Source organism: Camelus dromedarius, chromosome 26, assembly GCF_036321535.1.
Source record: "Camelus dromedarius isolate mCamDro1 chromosome 26, mCamDro1.pat, whole genome shotgun sequence".
Taxonomy (NCBI): Eukaryota; Metazoa; Chordata; class Mammalia; order Artiodactyla; family Camelidae; genus Camelus; species Camelus dromedarius.
Window position 1 is genome coordinate 17085576 of NC_087461.1, and position 16958 is coordinate 17102533.

Here is a 16958-nt window from a genome sequence, read left to right on the forward strand (position 1 = left end):
AGCCAGAGCTGGTGCACTTGGAAGGGAGTGTGGTCCCAAGGTCTCATCGGTCAGCGGTTGGGCCCCACTGATTGGGAGCAGTGAGAGCGGAGGGTTGAGACCTGGCCTCTGGCTGTCTTCAGAGGGGCAGGGAGGGGAAACGGAGCGAGCAGGAGACTGAGGAAGGAGCAGTCTTAGAAGTGGGAGAGGGCCTGGGGACACTGAGGGCAAAGGAGGCGAGTGATGGGGAGGAGTAGCGATCAGCAGAGGGGAATGGTGGCCTGAGAGTCTTGGGAAAACCAGGAAAGTGAGGCTGGAAGAGCGAGGCAAGGGATGGAGGCCCGTGCCCCCAAAGGGGTGATTGTTCGCACAGAGTAATTTGTTGAGCCTCTTCCATGTGCCTGGCACTACTCTGGTTACTGGAGTGAACAGGACCAAGTGCTTCCCTCTGCCCTGCCAGGAGGAGAAATAGACACTATGGAAATCAGCAAGCATCATACATGTCAGGTGCGGGGGAGGAGGGCTGGAGAGGATGATGGGACGTCTCTTGAGCCAAGATCTGAATGAAATGTGAGGATGAATCATGCATAAATATGGATGATGAGCACTCTGGGCAGAAAGAAGAGAAATGCAGTGTCCCCAGGATAGGAGATGTATCTGGGGCACAAGGAGTGGGGGAGAGAGAGTGGGCAGAACCAAAGTTGGAGAGGTGGCAGGGCCAGACTAGGCAGAGCCTGGTAGGCGTGGAAGGAAGAGCTGGGAGAAGCCATCGACGCTCCGAGGTTCTCTGCGTAAGGAAGACGACTCGACCAACGTACGAAGAGTGGACTATGAAGTAAGAGCTGGTGGAGGGGACCAGAGGAGGAGCCTTTATAGCTATCCAAGCAGGAGGTGCTGGTGGCGTAGACGGGGACAGTGACCATGGTGGGGAGACAAGAGAAAAGAGCTGGAGTGTTTATTTTCTTGGTAGAATTGACAGGAGTTGATGATGGCTGGATGTAGAATGAGGAAAAGAGAGGAGTCAAGCATGACTCTTAGGTTTTTGACCGGTGTCCGTACAAGCGGCAATTCCAAGCTACCAAGGTCCAGATAATGAGAGCAAAGATCTGCTGATCAGGAGTTTGGTTTTGGATATGGAAAGTCTGAGATGCCTGTTAGACACATGAGTGGAGTTGTTGATAGGCAGGTGGATATATGGGTCTGGGGCTCAGGGGAGAGTTTGGGGCTGGTAATATAAGTTTGGGAATCATTAGCATATAGATACTATTTAAAGGCATGGGATGGGACGAGATCGCCCAGGGAGTAGATGTACCCAGAGAAGAGGAGAGGCCCAAGGACTGAGCCCTGGGCTCCAACACGTAGAGAGGCTGGGGAGATGCGGAGGAACCAGCAAAAGGTCTAAGAGGTGGGAGAGAAAATAGGAGGCTGTGGCGTGCAGGAAGCCAGGTGAAGAGAGGGAGGGATCACACCATGAGAATAACACCTGGGCGCCGTAGGATGGAGCATGGGAACGCTGAGCACAGTGGTGGTGCTGGGGCCTACAGTCGTGCTGCAGAGGCTGCCCTGGACAGGGAGGGAGGCAGAGAAGAGAACCAAGAGACTAAACCACATGAAGTGGGAGAGGAAGGAGCAGGTCACCTCCATGTTCTCAGGGAGGAAGGACGGGAGCCCTCCCTGCCCTCTTCATACAGCCATCGGGGTAAGATAACTGTACAACTTATCTTCCAAACAATAACCAGTATGATAGTTAAAAAAGAACATAAATATTAATCACACTGAAAATACCAGTGTAGAAACTGTCCCAGGCCAACTAGGACAGCTCACTATGCTCAAGAGGCAGTCAAGCTCCCCCTCCTCCTCCAGGAAGTATTCCTTGATAGCTATAGTCCACATGGATTGCCCAGCTCCCTGACCCTCTGGTGTGTGTCCTGTCCAGATCATGCCCTTGGCAGCTGATCTGACAAGAAGTTCTAAGCTGAAGGGCTCAGATGTGTGGGGTGTGGCAATCTGATAGGAGGTATGTCATGAGTAATTCGTTCCCAGTAATTATTAAATAGTTAAGAATGTGTTATGGCCTTTATTTTATAAATCAGAGTGGAATTCAGAGTATGCTTATAATAACATCACTTTCAATCATTTCTTTTCTGGTATGATTTTTGAAAAAGAGCGGAAGAGGTGGGGTTACCACTGGCATTAATTGTTTGTCTGGTTCCTACCTTTTGTCAGGTCCTGGGCTGGGTGCTGGGTGTAAAATGGTGAACAGACCAAAAATTGTCCCTGCTCTCATGGAATTTCTTTTAGTGAGGAGGGAATCAAACAACCCCAAGCCTTGCTTGTCCACGGCTGCTCACAGTGACCAGCAGATCCCGATCCCAGCTGAGGCATTAGAAATTAATGTGATGGTTTGTTCCCATTGCTTCTACCTTGCCCCCTCCCTCCTCCTTTTTGTTTCATCAATTCACGGGAGGGCGCCGCGAACGTGAGCATCTTCTGTAATATGCATCTGCCCAGCAGAAAAGTGGCTGAGAATCCCTGGATTAGACTAAATCTAGCCGTTGGCTCTGCCGCAATTTGTATGGAGCTCCGTTCCATTCATTCAAAGTATCCTAGCAGATGGGGAAAGAGATTGCAATAGGATACCAGAAGTGTGAGTAAACGATTCCATCTGGAGAGGTCAGGGAAGGCTTCACAGAGGAGATGACGTCTAAACTCTCATTTGAAGTATGAATAGCAGGGTGCTGGGGAGAAAAAGCGGCAGTGTGTGTATTTCTGCTCTTGGAGGGTGAGGCTCAAATCTTCTTGCCTCTTCCTCCCCCAAGGGTCTAGCAAAGTCCCATGCACCCAGCGATGCCTCAGTGCTCGCTTCTCGGCCAGCCTGGTGTGGAACCGGAGAGCCTGACTTAGCCTGGTGCTGAGAAGGGGAGAAAGAGCCCTAGGACCGTGCGGGACCTCACACTGGGACGTGGCCCTGAGTTCTCCAATGCTGTACAATTTTCTGAGGGACCCACAGGGTCCTCTAAGGCCAGTAGAGTGGCTGTAGGTCCACAGGTAAGGTGCTCAGATCTGGAGAGGCTCCCTCATCTGTGGTCCTGGAGACAGTATAAACCTGGGAGAAATGGTCCCTACAGGCCACCATCCTGACCTAACTAAGTGGCAGAAGCTCTTTGTTGTCCTGCGGTTGTATCATTTTAATATTTTTTTTTTTTTGTTATTGCTAAAACTTTCAGCTTCCAAGACTGTCCTGATCTTCCCCACCTCTGACAGCCACAAAATTAATATTTTCCTTTTCCTAATATCTCGGCTGACAACAGGAATTTCATCATGACGTGCGTTTCTTTCTCCTCCAGGTTCGGCTCGACGTCTGGCGGGCCCCTGATGAACAGCCCCTATTTTTCCTCCAGTGGGAATGGCATAAATTTTTAGATCTCCATCTCATCCCCCTCCTCCTGCCTTAGCCCCGGGATCGGGACTAAGGGCTCTCTGGGATTCTGGGTTCTGCAACAGCTTGGTGTGAAGTTTGGAAAACCAAGGTTCCGACCAGGTCGCAGTCAGAAAACAGCAAGACCAGATGCATCTCTCGACCAACACTCACACACACAGCCTCCCCTGCCACACGCGGCACAGACCACACACACACACACACCCCCCCCCTCATATTCATACTCACTTGCTCAACCACATATGCATCTGTATTTAGCTAACATGAGTGATTTTTGTTTTTGTTGTTGTTGGTAAAATAGAAGTAAGACACTTAATTTTAGAAAGTTTGTATCTTATGATAAAAGTATGAGCTGCTTGAAGTGGAGCATGCCTATTTATTTTCTGTGATGTTCTGCGTAATCTTCCCTGCTTCTTTTCCCCACGAGACTCAGCGTTTACCGGGGACCTAAAGAGAGACCACAGGCTGCCATCCTCCAAGTGATGCTCTCTAAATAATGGACCCCAGGGATCATAAACTTGAGGGCTTATCTCTCCCCTTCTGTGATCCACTCACTTCTCAACAGCCCAGTTTATGCAACTCAGGAATGGATGTAAAAGAGATGCACCCTCCTCTGCCCTATCCAGGTGGTAATTTTACAGACAAAGTCTCTCTTGGGCAGAAGATGGGAAAATGTGCCTGCAAATCAATTCCAAATATAACTGTAGATGTGACAGACTATTTTTAGTGACTGTACCTCAGTGCCCAAGCTAGAGGTCAACCTCAAAACCACCCCTAATGGTCCTGTCCCTGGACCATTCTCTATCAGCTTTTATCAGTGACTTGAATAAGGACATTGAGAGCATCTTGATCACATTTATGGAGGACACAAATCTGAGACGAGGAGATGGCCTGAGTCAGTGGTACACATATCCTTTAATGCTCCCATTCTACACAGGCATCGTTAAGAAGCTATTCTGAGTCTGGACAAAGCCACAGAATCATTCTTCCTATGGTGGTCCACGCAGCCAACATGATCAGGGATGGTCTATGAAATGAAACTCAAGTGCAATCCTTTGGCAAACCCTAACATGATGAAAAGAAACAGAAAGTTAATGTAATGACCTCCTCTTGGGTCTAAAAATGAACCATGCACTTACAGGTGGACCAACTTTGTCAGTTCTAAGTTGCTCTATTGCCACCCCTGTACCTGAAAGCTTTGGACCTCCCTGGCCGAGGCCAGTGAGAGCCAGGGCTGGGGAACATTAGGAGCCCAATCCTGACTGCGATGAGAGGCTAGGGGTCTGGAAGTCATCAGTGTCTCATGATGGGCTTAAGTCCAGTGCCCACGAGAGCTTTTCTTTTGCCTTCGCAGTGTGACATGATTGGCCTCACTGGCTTTTCTTCCTAGATCCCTGGAAACCAGTTTCTCTCCCAAGTCCTCTTAGGACTTGTGCCTTCTCCCCTTCTCCATGGTCTAAGTCTGAAATTCCCCCTGAGTCCTTCAGCCCCTTTCCACAAAGCTGACCCTGCTTCTATCTAGCACATCGTGTTCTTGTTGACATCCTTGGTTAACAGTCTAGACTCTCCACTGATTGGGAGACACCGGTTAGTTAGAAGTTTTCACAAATTCAAGAGCCCTTTTGTCCCCTGAAGGGCTTCCTCCTCTTATTGCTGTAGGCACTAACCCAGGCTGGGCCATAGTTTACCACCCTCTCCTGATCTCAGCATGCTTTCAGGCAGGAGAGACTAAGAGACAGAGCGTGGATTTGTCCTTGGCCAGACGTGGGTTCTTAGCCACTTTCCAACTCTGATATTGGGCAAAGAATTTATCCTCTCTGAACCTCAGTTCTACTAATGATAATGTTAACGGCTGTGAGGATTAAAACATAATTAGTCTCAATATCGGTTTAATGTCTACTTAATGTACCTTTGTGGTTTTAAGATGGCAGAGTAAAGATATTTCTGTCCCTCTTCTCTTGAAATTTACCCCCAAGTAAGAAGGAGAATAAGAACGTCCATGCAGACTCCGTTCTCAGTGAAACCAGGAGAAGCCAGCAATTGCATCTGCCATAGACAAGGGCAGAAGTGGGGTGGAGGACGGTACATGCCTTAGCAGAAGAGGGGAAGATCACACCGAAATGCCTGCCAAAGCGCTTACCAGTCAGCAAGAAGCAAACCACTTTCCCCGCAGAGCCTGTAGGTCTCAGGACGTGACGGGTGCTGGACACTATGGATGATGGGGCCGAAGAGAGATGAGAGCAAGGAGCTGATATAAGAGGTGACTTCTATCCTGGCCCCACAAAGCCAGGGGCCACAGACAGTTCTATTGGAGATAGGTACTTTCTCTGAAGAAACTTACAGATCATGCTTAAGGATTGTGGAGATGAGGGTGCAGGTGGAAAATGGGCATTAAGTGAAATACACATACACACCCAATGCCAGCAGCTAGACTTTACCCAAGAGGCAGGAGTTTGGAGAACTGCCCCAGAGGCACTTGGCGGTACCAATGAAAATGACCCTATGCTCATGCCCTTTCACAAAGAGCTTCCAATCAACTTTTAAGGACTTAATGTTTAATAGGAACGGACAAACTCCAACAAGAAAGACATAGATCAAAATAAAGGTAAAAAGGAACCAAAAAGAGAAGGGGAGCATAATATTCTCAGGGAGGTAAGAAAAGACAGTAAATTTTAAAAATAAGACAATATGCTATATGATTATTTTTAAAAATCAGAACAAGAAAGTGCTTTTGAAATTGAAACAGTGATAGCTGATTTAATTTTTTCAGTGGAAGGGGCTGGAAACTAACATCAAAGAGATCTTATGAAAAGGAGAATCTTTATTTTATTTTATTTCATTTTATTTTATTTTTTGAGAATTTTTTTAAAGACACAGGGATGGATTATAGGAGATAAAAGATTTTTTAAAAATGAGATCAGTCCAGGAGACCAATATCTGGCTAATGGGAGTTGTAAGCAGAACAGTGAAAACAGAAGGAAGGGAAGTATCAAAAGAAAAACATAAGAAAATTTCCCAGATTGACTAGTCCAGACCAGTGCTCAGCAGAATGAATGAAAAAGAGCTACATCACGGCACATCACTGTGCAATTTCAGCATATCAGGGACAAGGGCAAGATTCCAAGATTTTCAGAAAATCTTGTTCACACACAAATGTTCAGGAACCAGAAAGGCATCAGATTTCTCTACGGTACCTTTGGAACCTAGAAGATCCTGGGATAAAGCTGTCACTGCTTCAAGTGCAAATGATTTTTAACTTGAAAGTCTAAACCTAAACTCTATCTGTGAATGTAGAATGAAGATGTTTTCAGATATGCAGAGTTTCAAAAGATTTGCCTCCTTGTACCTTTGTCAGGACGCTGAGGAAGGATGCAACCCACGAAGACAGGTGGGTAGACCAAGACAGAAGACATGCAAGAGAAGAAACATGTATTCTCAGTGGGAGGGAGGCTGAGCACCTGGTGAAAAAGGAAGGTCTTAGCTCAAGAACCATAAAGCAGAGCCTAGAAAGTCACCACCACCAGTTCAGATTAGGGTGAGAACCTGGAGACCTTAGATGTTGTGTGTTGGCAGGAGGGACTGGGCGGGGATGCAGAAAAAGAAAATGACAGTTTATTCCAACAGAATTGACTGTGTGAAAAGTTGTATTAAGAGTTGTTTTATAGCGGTTGGTGGGGGTGGGAAGATTCAGCTCTAAATTCAAATAAAAAATGAAACAACTTATTAATTCAGCAGTGAACAGTATTTGTGTGCTCATAATAATAAAAGGCCCAAATACAGATTTAACCAAAATTTGTGTAATTAGTATTGTGCAAGGATGGAGGTGAAGAGAGGGGTGTGAAAAGAGCTAAAATCCTTTTTATCATAATAGGAAATCTGTAGGTAACATCTAAAATGGATGATTCGAGAAATTGTGGAGTTCCTATAATGGTCTACAAATGTGGAGGTAAATCCCAGAATAAAGAGTCAAGAGGGTTGACAGAGTTGCCTGTGGGAAGAAGGATGGGTTTGTGAGGGATGGTAGCCTGGGGCTCACTGTCTTCTTTGTGAATCTTTTAGTCCTTAATGGCTTTTAAAACATGTGTATGTATCACTTTAATAAAGAATAAGCATTCATTTAGAAAAAGAGAAAGTGCGTGCAGAACACCATCTAGCGTGGTGCCTGGCACATGGTAGGTGTCAAAAATGTTTGTTGAATTGTATTGAGCCACATTCTGACCCAGCTAGAGCCCACTGCCCAAGCCCTCATTCCAGGATGTCTGAGAATGTGATTCTCAGAAGCCTCTATGAATTTTTTCCCTAGGAAATTCTTTGAGGGGAATCTTAAGGGAGGGCTGGAGCCAATGCCCTGAGTTTTTCCAACACATCACACTCCTTGACTCTGCTCACGTCTCAGAGAATTTCAAAAACACTTTGGGGAGTAATGGGAACTGGGACCCTAAGGACTGGGATCCTGAAGTCTAGGAGGGGATTGAAAATCCCCATCTCTTCTCTGTGTTCCTTCCAAAACTCTTCTCCTCCATTCAGCACATGTTCATCGGAACTTTTTCTTAGGGATACAGCAATGGGCAAGACAGACACAGTGCCTGCCCCCATGCACCCTAAGCTTAGGCATTAAATCACAGTGACTATGAAAGGCAATGAGTTTATCACAGGGCTATATGAGAGCACACAGCAGGACTCCCATCGCAGTTCAGAGCATCAGATAAGTGACATCTGCTCTTTTTAACATTCCTGGGCTCTGCAGCTAATTCTCATCTGATATGTTTTCAAGTCACACCACCCCCTCCCCGCTGGTCTCATTCCTCAGAACATATTTTATTTGCAGATCTTGAAACTAATGATAGTCCATGTGTGGTTTAAGCAATGAAATTGAAGAGTAGCAAAATTGTGGGTTCCAGAAATACTTAATAAAATAAAAACAGCTACAAAATCACTGAGCACTTATGATGGAACAGACACAGTGCTATCTATGTCACCTTTATTATCTAATGTAACATTCTTAGTAACTCTCTGAGATATAGGTAGGTAGGCAGGTAGATAGATAGATGTGAGTTATAGGTAGATAGGTAGGTAGGTAGGTAGGTAGGTAGATAGATAGATAGATGGCATGTGTAGAAGCCAAGGTTCAGAGTGATTAAGTATCTCATTAAGGTCATGTGGTAAGTGATTCAAAATCGATATTCTTATCCCCTTTTCCTGCCACTTCCCTGTTTGTAGTAACACAGCCCAAAGTGAATGAACTTCGTTGGAACACATATCCTATGGTTAATGACTATTAAGTTTTCAGGCGACTAAGACCTCTAAGTCATTTTCCAGTATGAAGCCACTGTGGGAGAAGAAGAAACGGGATGCAGGGGGTGAGGACAAGGGGGAAGCAGTCTTCTGGAAAGGGGTTGGGGTCATCTGGAGCAACTCCTCCCGGACTTCAACTCCTCCTCCAAGGCTCCCTCCTTCAGGAGGGCATCTTCAGTTCTGTGTTATCCATTCCTCATTATGACAGGAATTTCCAGCTGGCATCAAATATTACATTTCCCCCTTCCCCTTTGTAATAGAACTCACTTTTCAGATTGGCACAGACCACCTAGAATATGTAACGTGGTTCTGGCCAAATGGGATGTAGGTAGAAGTGTTATGTGTGATTTTTGGAGATCGAAGCTACATTATGAAGTTGGCAGAGCAACAGGGGAGGAGGAACTGAGCTTCTGATGGTCATGGTGGCGCTGGGCAGGCCCTGCAGTGCCTGTCCCTGGACTTTGTTGACGTGAGAAGAAAGTGAACACCTTTGAAAAGCCACTGCTATTTTGGGTTTCTTTCACACATAACGAACCTAATCCTATTAGACATGCTCACAGGGTGAGATGGTAGCCCCCTACACGCCAGGGCAAGATGCTTCAGAATGGAACCTAACTGGCTGGTACCTTGACCTTGGACTTCCCTGACCCCAGAACTATGAGAAATACATTTCTATTGTTTAAGCCAGCCAGTTTATGGCACTTTGTCATGGCAGCCCCAGTAGACAAAAACACTTCTTAATGACTTTGACATGGAAGCTTTTCAAAGTTGCTCAAATGCTCTGAAGTTGTCAAATATGGAAGTGACCACCTCAAGAGTTATCTTCTAAGGCTCACTTCAACCAGCTCCCCAGCACCCCAAGTCTTAGAGAAGTGTGTGTGGGTCCTCTTGGAGATTAAGCTTCCTTGGACAAGGCATTTTTTGCATGACGTTTCTCCAAATCTTCATTCCCCAGAAATTAACTGTTGTCCTTCAGGAATCACGCCCAGGAAGCGGGAGAGGGGTTGTTGGTTGGGGGAATGATCAGAAATTATTAATCAACAGCCAAGTTGTCTTCTTTCTGCATCATAAAGTCTCAAGGCTTGGCTTCAGCAGTTTATTAAATTACCAGAATGCCAAGAAAAATAGCTTTAATAACACATTTCTGCCTATCTATTATTTTTGTATAACCCAGAGTGGAGAATTAAAAGGCACCCTACCATTTAAAATAGCATTTTTAAAATTAAAATGAACATGTTACAGGGATCTCTTTTATTTTTATTTTTTTACCTCAAAAAATAAGCCATTGATTCAGGATGTGATGACTCTAAGCCTAAATTTTATAGCTAAATCTTTGTTTGGTGTAAAGGAAGGAGAAGAAGTGGTTTTCCTCAAGAGGTTTAAAAGTATATTAATTAGAACAGGTTGGACGGGCAGGTCACTTTGTCCTCACATGTGGTTTGGTGTTACAAACACTAGTTTCAAGAATAACGATGTTAAAGAAGCGGAGATGGAAATGCCTTCTAAAGAACCAGCTGGCTACCCAGATGGGGCCTCATGGTGGGGCAGAGCTATGGTGAAGTAGCCACAGTTCAGACTCTGCTTCTGAGCTTTGCAAATTCAAGAACATTACCAGGGTCCTAAGATCTGACCAAATTCAGTGGTTGATGTATAAACCCAGCTACAATTTATTTCTAATGAGGGACCTCAGCAATTTTTGAAAGTCATCTGCTGAGCTCCAAATATGAGACAGACACCACGCTATGAAGCATAGATAAAATGGTAAACTAATTATGATCCCTGCCCATAAAGAGCTCATAGTGTGAGTGACAGGGATGGTGGAAGATATAGACAAGTATAACACAAAATATTTTTGTAATAGTAGAACATAGCTGTGGAGATACAGAGGATTGAAATTTTAGTTTCCTATTGCTGTGTAATGGATTATCAGAAACATAGTGGCTTAAAATCACATTTATTATCTCACAGTTTCCGGGGGTCAGGAGCCTGGGCATGGCTTAGCTGAGCCTTTTGCTTCAGGGTCTCTTACAGGTTGCAATCTCAGTGTCGTTCGGGGCTGAAATATTATCAGAAGGCTCAAGTGGGGCAGATCCACTCCCGATGTGAGTACTCATGTGTTTGTTGGCAAGATTCAATGCCTTGCAGGGGCCTCCCTTGAGCAACTCACAAAGACAGCAAGCAAGCAAGAAGGCAAGAAAACGTGCCAGCAAGTGTGCACTAGCAAGATGGAAGTCACAGTCTTCTGTTAAGGAACCTAATCATGGAAGTGGCGTTCCATCACTTTTGCCATGCTTTGTTCATTAGAAGTGAGTTACAAGGCGCAGCCCACACTCAAGAGGAGGGGAGCACACAGGGACTAGGGGCCTTCCCGGAGCAATGAAGCCAATTGATCAGAGTAGTTAGTAGCAGTTCTAGAATCATCTGGCCAGAATCCAAAGCCTACAGTCTTTTCCTAAGTCTCTTCTCTAAAATAGACAGGTTTTATTTAACACATATTTGTTGAATTACCTGCCATGTGCCAAGGACTGTTGAAAGCGATGAGGATCAGCAGTGAAACAAAGCAGAGTCCCTGCTCTCACGGGGTTGCTGTCTAGTGAAGGAAGAGATGAGCCTTACCACTCTCAGTGGCATTTGAGTGGAGACCAGAAAGAAGTGAGGGAGCAGGATGCAGAGACCTGGAGAAGAGAGCGTTCCAGGTAAAGGGAACTATAAAGGCAAAGAAGAATAACAGTGCTTACTTCAGATGGTTGTTGCCAAAATTAAACAAGAAACGTGCTATAACCAGTGGTGATAAGGGGCCATGCAGGAAAGTAAAACAGAGGAAGGGATGAGGATCTGGGGAGTGAGGTATCCCTATTCTCTTGTCTTTTCTTTTGCTAAATTTGATTTTCCAATAATTTCAAGTATACAGAAAAGTTGCAAGAATAGTACAAGGAGCTCCAGTATGTTCACTCAGGTCCCCTAACTATTAACATTTCACCATTTTATTTTATTATTATTTACTTTATTTTATTATTTTATTTGTATCTGACAATAAGATATGAAACCCTTTTACCCCCCAAAACTTCTAAGTATATTTTCTAAAAGCAAGCCACTTTCTTTACCCAGCCACAAGACAATGATCAAAATCAGGAAATTAATTTAGTACTATCATCTATTCTGCAAACCGTATTAAATTTTAAACAGTTGTACCAATAATGTATGTATTTGAAAAAAAAAGTCTCCTTTTTCTGGTCCAAGATTTAATCTAGGATCATGTGTTCCATTTACTTGTTGTGTTTCTTTAATCTCCTTTAATCAGAGTAGTTGCTCAGCTTTTTCTTTGTCTTGACATGTTTGAAGAGTCCAGGTTAGTGACCCCTCAATTTGAGCCTACCTGTTAAGACAGGGAAACCACAGAGGCAATGTGCCCTTCTCACTGCATTATATTAGGAAGCACATGTGGTAGCTTTATCCCATTACTGGTGATGTTAATTCTGATCATTTAGTTAAAGATTTGTTTGCCAGCTTTCTCCGTCTTTAAGGCACTAATTTTTACTGTATAGTTAATAAGTATTTTGTGGGGAGATACTTTGAGCCAATATAACCATCTCGTTCTTCATCAAAATTTTACTCACTAATTTTAGCTTCGCTGATGATTGTTGCCTGAATCAGTTACCAATATGATAGTTGCCAAATGGTGGTTTTTCTAATTCCATCATTCTTTCTGCATTTATTGGTTGGTACTCTACCGTACCAATTATTTCTAGGTAGGGTCATCAGGGAAGGCTTCTCTGAGAAGGTGACGTTTGGAGTGAAGGAATAAACATGAAGATTATCTGGAAGAGTGTTAGGCTGCAGGAACTCTAAGTGCAAAAAATAAAAATAATAAGTACTTCATATGGCTGCTGTGAAAAGTAAATACAAACATATATGCAAAGGGTGGTACACACCTTTTAGAAATAATTCAACCCAAGAAACTACTATTGTTATTAAATAGTGACATCCAAGCTAAGAGAGCTAAAAGGTATGAAGGCTGGGGTAGTGAAGGTGAAGGGGAGCTGGGGAGAGTCGGAGGAGTCTGACTGTGGTGCGCAGAGTTCTAAGATGATCCCTACGGAGCCTCACCCTTGTAGAATCCCCTCTAGCTTGAAGTGGGAGGAACCTGTGATTTGATGGGATAGTCTCCCATGCTTAGGTTATATGGCATGGTCGACTGAGAAAGGGAGATTACCTTCAGAGAGCCTGCTTACCCTCATCGTAGGAGCCCTTAAAAGGGACCAGGCTCTTCCTGGAGAAGGAAATCAAAGAGAGATCTGAAGCACAAGGGGGGTTTGATGTGTGAGAAGTTCTCTATTGCTTGCTTTAAAAATGGGGTTGCCCAGGTGACAAGGACAGGACAGTGGCTTCTGGGAGCTGAGCGTGACACCCCCGGGTGCATCTCCAAGAAGGAACTGAGCTCTACCAACCACCTGAATGGGCTTGGAAGAGGACCCCTGAGCTCCCAATGAGAACACAGCCAGCTGACACCTGGATTTCAGACTCATGAGAATCTGAGCAGAGAACCCAGGTACCACATGCCTGGACTTCTGACCTATGGAAATCGAGAGATGATAAATGAATGTTGTCTTAAGTTGCTTTGTTTCTAGTAATTTGTGATACATCAATAGAAAACTAACACACCCAAGGAACAAGGTTAAGAAATATCTCGAAGAGACAGAGGGCATGAGTACACTGGGGGAGTGAAATAGCTCAGCACAGCTGAAGAGCCATGGTGGATAAAGGGATGGTGATGTAGAGGTAGGTGTGTTCAAGCCGCCGAGGTGTTCACACCACTCCAGTTCAACGTTTACTGAGGACCTTGGTGCTGGAGGTAACAGCCCGTTTTGCTCCCTAGGAGCTCGCAGTCTGGTGGAGGCATCAACTCAGTGGATCATTAGAGGCATGACGACTGACGGCTCCCTGAGAGCAGCCTCTTGGTTTGTTCACTTACGTAACTCAGTGCCTGGGACATGGCCTTGCACAAGGCAGGTGACAACAGCTATTTGTTGACTTGAATGGAATTGAAGTGATATTTCATCTCAGCCGATGATTTTCAACCAGGGGCAATTTTCCCCACCCACCCCTCCCCAGGGCCAATGTCTGCAGACGTTTTTGGTGGCCACAGCTGGAGACGTGCTACTGGCATCTAGTGGGTAGAGGTCAGGGATGCTGCTAAACACCCTGCAATGCACAGGACAGGCCCCCCGCTCCCCCCTCTCACCCCACTACACAACAAAGAATTGTCTGGTCCAAAACAGTGCCAAAGCCGAGAAACCGTGGTCTAGACAGTGGTGAGATCTGATGAAACCTTTGCTCTTCCCAGCAGGAAACAGTTCCCTAGGGCTTGTTATGCCATCTCAGTGTGTCCTCTCCCTTGGGCAGGATTCGATAAACAATGACATTCCCCTTTGCTGGATCCTCTCAGGGTTTTGTGAAGTTCAGCTTCCTGCCACTGATATTTCTTATAATACTATCAATGTCATTGATTTGAACCCAATGACCTCTTAGGCTCAGTGCCTTGGCTTGGGTGGTACCAAGTGGTGTGCTGGTCAATTTTAACAACCAACTCTCAAAAAGATACACACATACTGTACATATGTACATACTTTTGTTAAAATTCCATCAATATAAAGGATGTGTTTCACACAATTTGCAAATAATTTCATATACAACACTATTTATCACAAATTCCATATAGCTAATTGATTCTCATAGAATGCCTTCATGGGTTTTTGCTGAACACGTGTATCACAGGCAACCCAAGGAAGCATTGGTGATTGGGTGTAGTTCTGACACGAATGTTGGCCGATATATATATATATATTATTTTTACATTAACAAGTAAGATGAAAGGGAAACAACAGAGGCATGCCGGAACTCCATTCGTGCGTCAGTGATGTGAGCAACTGCTTTGCTGAACCAGATAATCGTTTTCAAATATTAGAAGAATATTTCCTCAATTATTGTGCCATTCACAATGCAATGTTTGCAGACAGGATAGGCTTTTAAGTTTCATCTGCATTATTAGCATTTTCTTCATCACTTTCTCAAGTCTATACAATCAACAGAACATTAAATCGTGTCCTGATTTGTAGCATTTTCTGATTTCCATGGTATAAATACTCCTTGGCTGCTGTCCAGCCACCAACATGATGTCACTGAACACTGAACAGGGAAGACAAAGCAGTCGTTCAACTCTACGTAGTATTTCCACCATACAGATGTAATTGAAGTAAGTAACTTCAAGAGCATAGATAGCAGTAAAATGCAAAATAATCTGGGAAGTATGGGTTCTGAGTATTTGTTATCTTTGTTTTTAATAAGATGTATTTTAATGGTAGGCTTAGAGAATTTAATTTTTAACAACTGTGCTTCATAACTGGCTCGCAAAATTCCAGAAAATGTAACAATTGACTTTTGAAAGCTGGTATGAGCTGCATCCAGCAGACCTCTAGTTCACCTAGTTACGACCTTGTGCTGATAGTCAAACTTACTGTCTAGCTGACACTTTAAACAAGACGCCTTCATGAAGAGGTATCTTACGTCTGAATTCTGGGGACCGTTCGCTGATAATATACACACAGTGTGAATGTCGTAAGCACGCAGGAGACCCTCCTGTCTGCATTCCACGTCTGCTGGCCCTGTTGGCCTCGGTGTAATGGGAAGAAGACACCTGACTTTCAAAACCTGGCGGAGGCTGTTGACGTTCCTTGCCTTGCTCCCTGTGGGTGCCCTTCCAGGCAGCAGTAGTGGTGAGCAGGACAGGAGAGGAAAGGTGACTTCACAAACCCTTAATGTATTTTTAAAAAATTTTTAATTGAAGTGTACTTGATTTGCAATGTTAGTTTCAGGTGTACAGCAAAATGATGCATATATATATTTTTTTCAGATTCTTTTCCGTTATAGGTTATAATAAGAAATTGAATATAGTTTCCTGTGCTATACAGTAGGTCCTTGTTGTTTGTCTATTTTAAATATAGTAATGTGTGTCTGTTAATCCCCAGCTCCTAATTTATCCCTCCCCCATTCTTTCCCCTTTGGGAACCATAGACAAATCCTTAATTTATTAACACTGGCTACCAAATGCTTGCAGGAGAAACATGCAAGAAAGTAACTTGTTCAAGACGATCTCAAGCACACAGGCTCAGTATATTGTTTTATTAATCAGCCCTCAGTGTCACCCCCATGTGAAGCCACGAGTCAGCCTCTCCCCAAACCCCTCCTATGTCCACCCAATTCCTCTCCATGGTGGAGCTACTGTGGCTTCTTGCACCAGCCCCATTTGTACGTGGATTTCCATTTCTGGTGTAATTAGCAGAGGAGCAGGGCAAGTGGAGGGGTGGCCACCTCACTGAGCCTTTGCGAGGTCCTCTTTTCTATTTATTTGGAATCCAGCTATGTCTGTAGCTCACCTCACTCCTATCCAGCTCTGTCTGTAGCTCACTCAGAGGTGAAAAAAGCATTCTGTAATCATTCTGCCCGTTCTGTCCAATGCCTTAGTAAATGCTCCATGTTTCCTTGAATTCTCCATCTTAACAGATTAAAACAAATTTACCAGCTAAACATAAAACACAAATCATCCCTAACCATATTTATCTACATAATTATACCTTATCCACTACCGAACCTCTTACCAAATGTCTTCGATACACTTAATGCTTAACCTACAAGTTCTCTCCTTCTAATGCAATGCATTTCCCTCTTAGCCAATTTTAGACATTAAGGACATTATTTGCTCTATGGAAAGTATTTATTTATGTTTTTAACAAGCATGAATGAATGCCAGGCTCTGGGCTCATGGCTGGGGATGTATCAGTGAGTAAGAAAGACTTACTCCCTTCTCTTACAGGCTTTTAGTTTGATAGAGGAAAACAACATTAAGCAAACATACACACAAATATATATAGTTAAACTGGTAAAAAGTGCTATCAGGGCAAAGAATGGATTTCTATGATGAGAGGACATAGTTTGTACTGGGGGCCAGAGAAGGCATTACTGAAGGATGAAGAAGAACCAGCCGGAGGAGAATTGGGGGCAGAGTGTGGGGAAGAGGGCTCCAGGGACAGGGAGCCACTTCATCCAGGACCCTAGGAAAAAGAAGGAGAAATCTCCAGGGCAGGGATGGAGGAGGTGGGTAGAACGAGGTGGACTTAGGTCCAGGAGAGTCAGGCCTTGCTACAGCTTTTATTCTAACATCAATGAACCACTGAAGTCTTAATGCAGG

General features: G+C 44.3%; 1 protein-coding gene across 1 annotated transcript in view; it reads left to right on the top strand.

Moving 5' to 3' along the window:
• Window positions 1-3402, top strand: part of LOC105086984 (uncharacterized protein C1orf94) — a 35773-nt gene extending 32371 nt beyond the window's left edge. The window contains exon 7 of the mRNA XM_064479250.1: window positions 3327-3402. Within this exon, the coding sequence (XP_064335320.1) occupies window positions 3327-3402 (76 nt within the window). The remainder of the gene's footprint in view (window positions 1-3326) is intronic.
• The last annotated feature ends 13556 nt before the right edge of the window (window positions 3403-16958 follow it).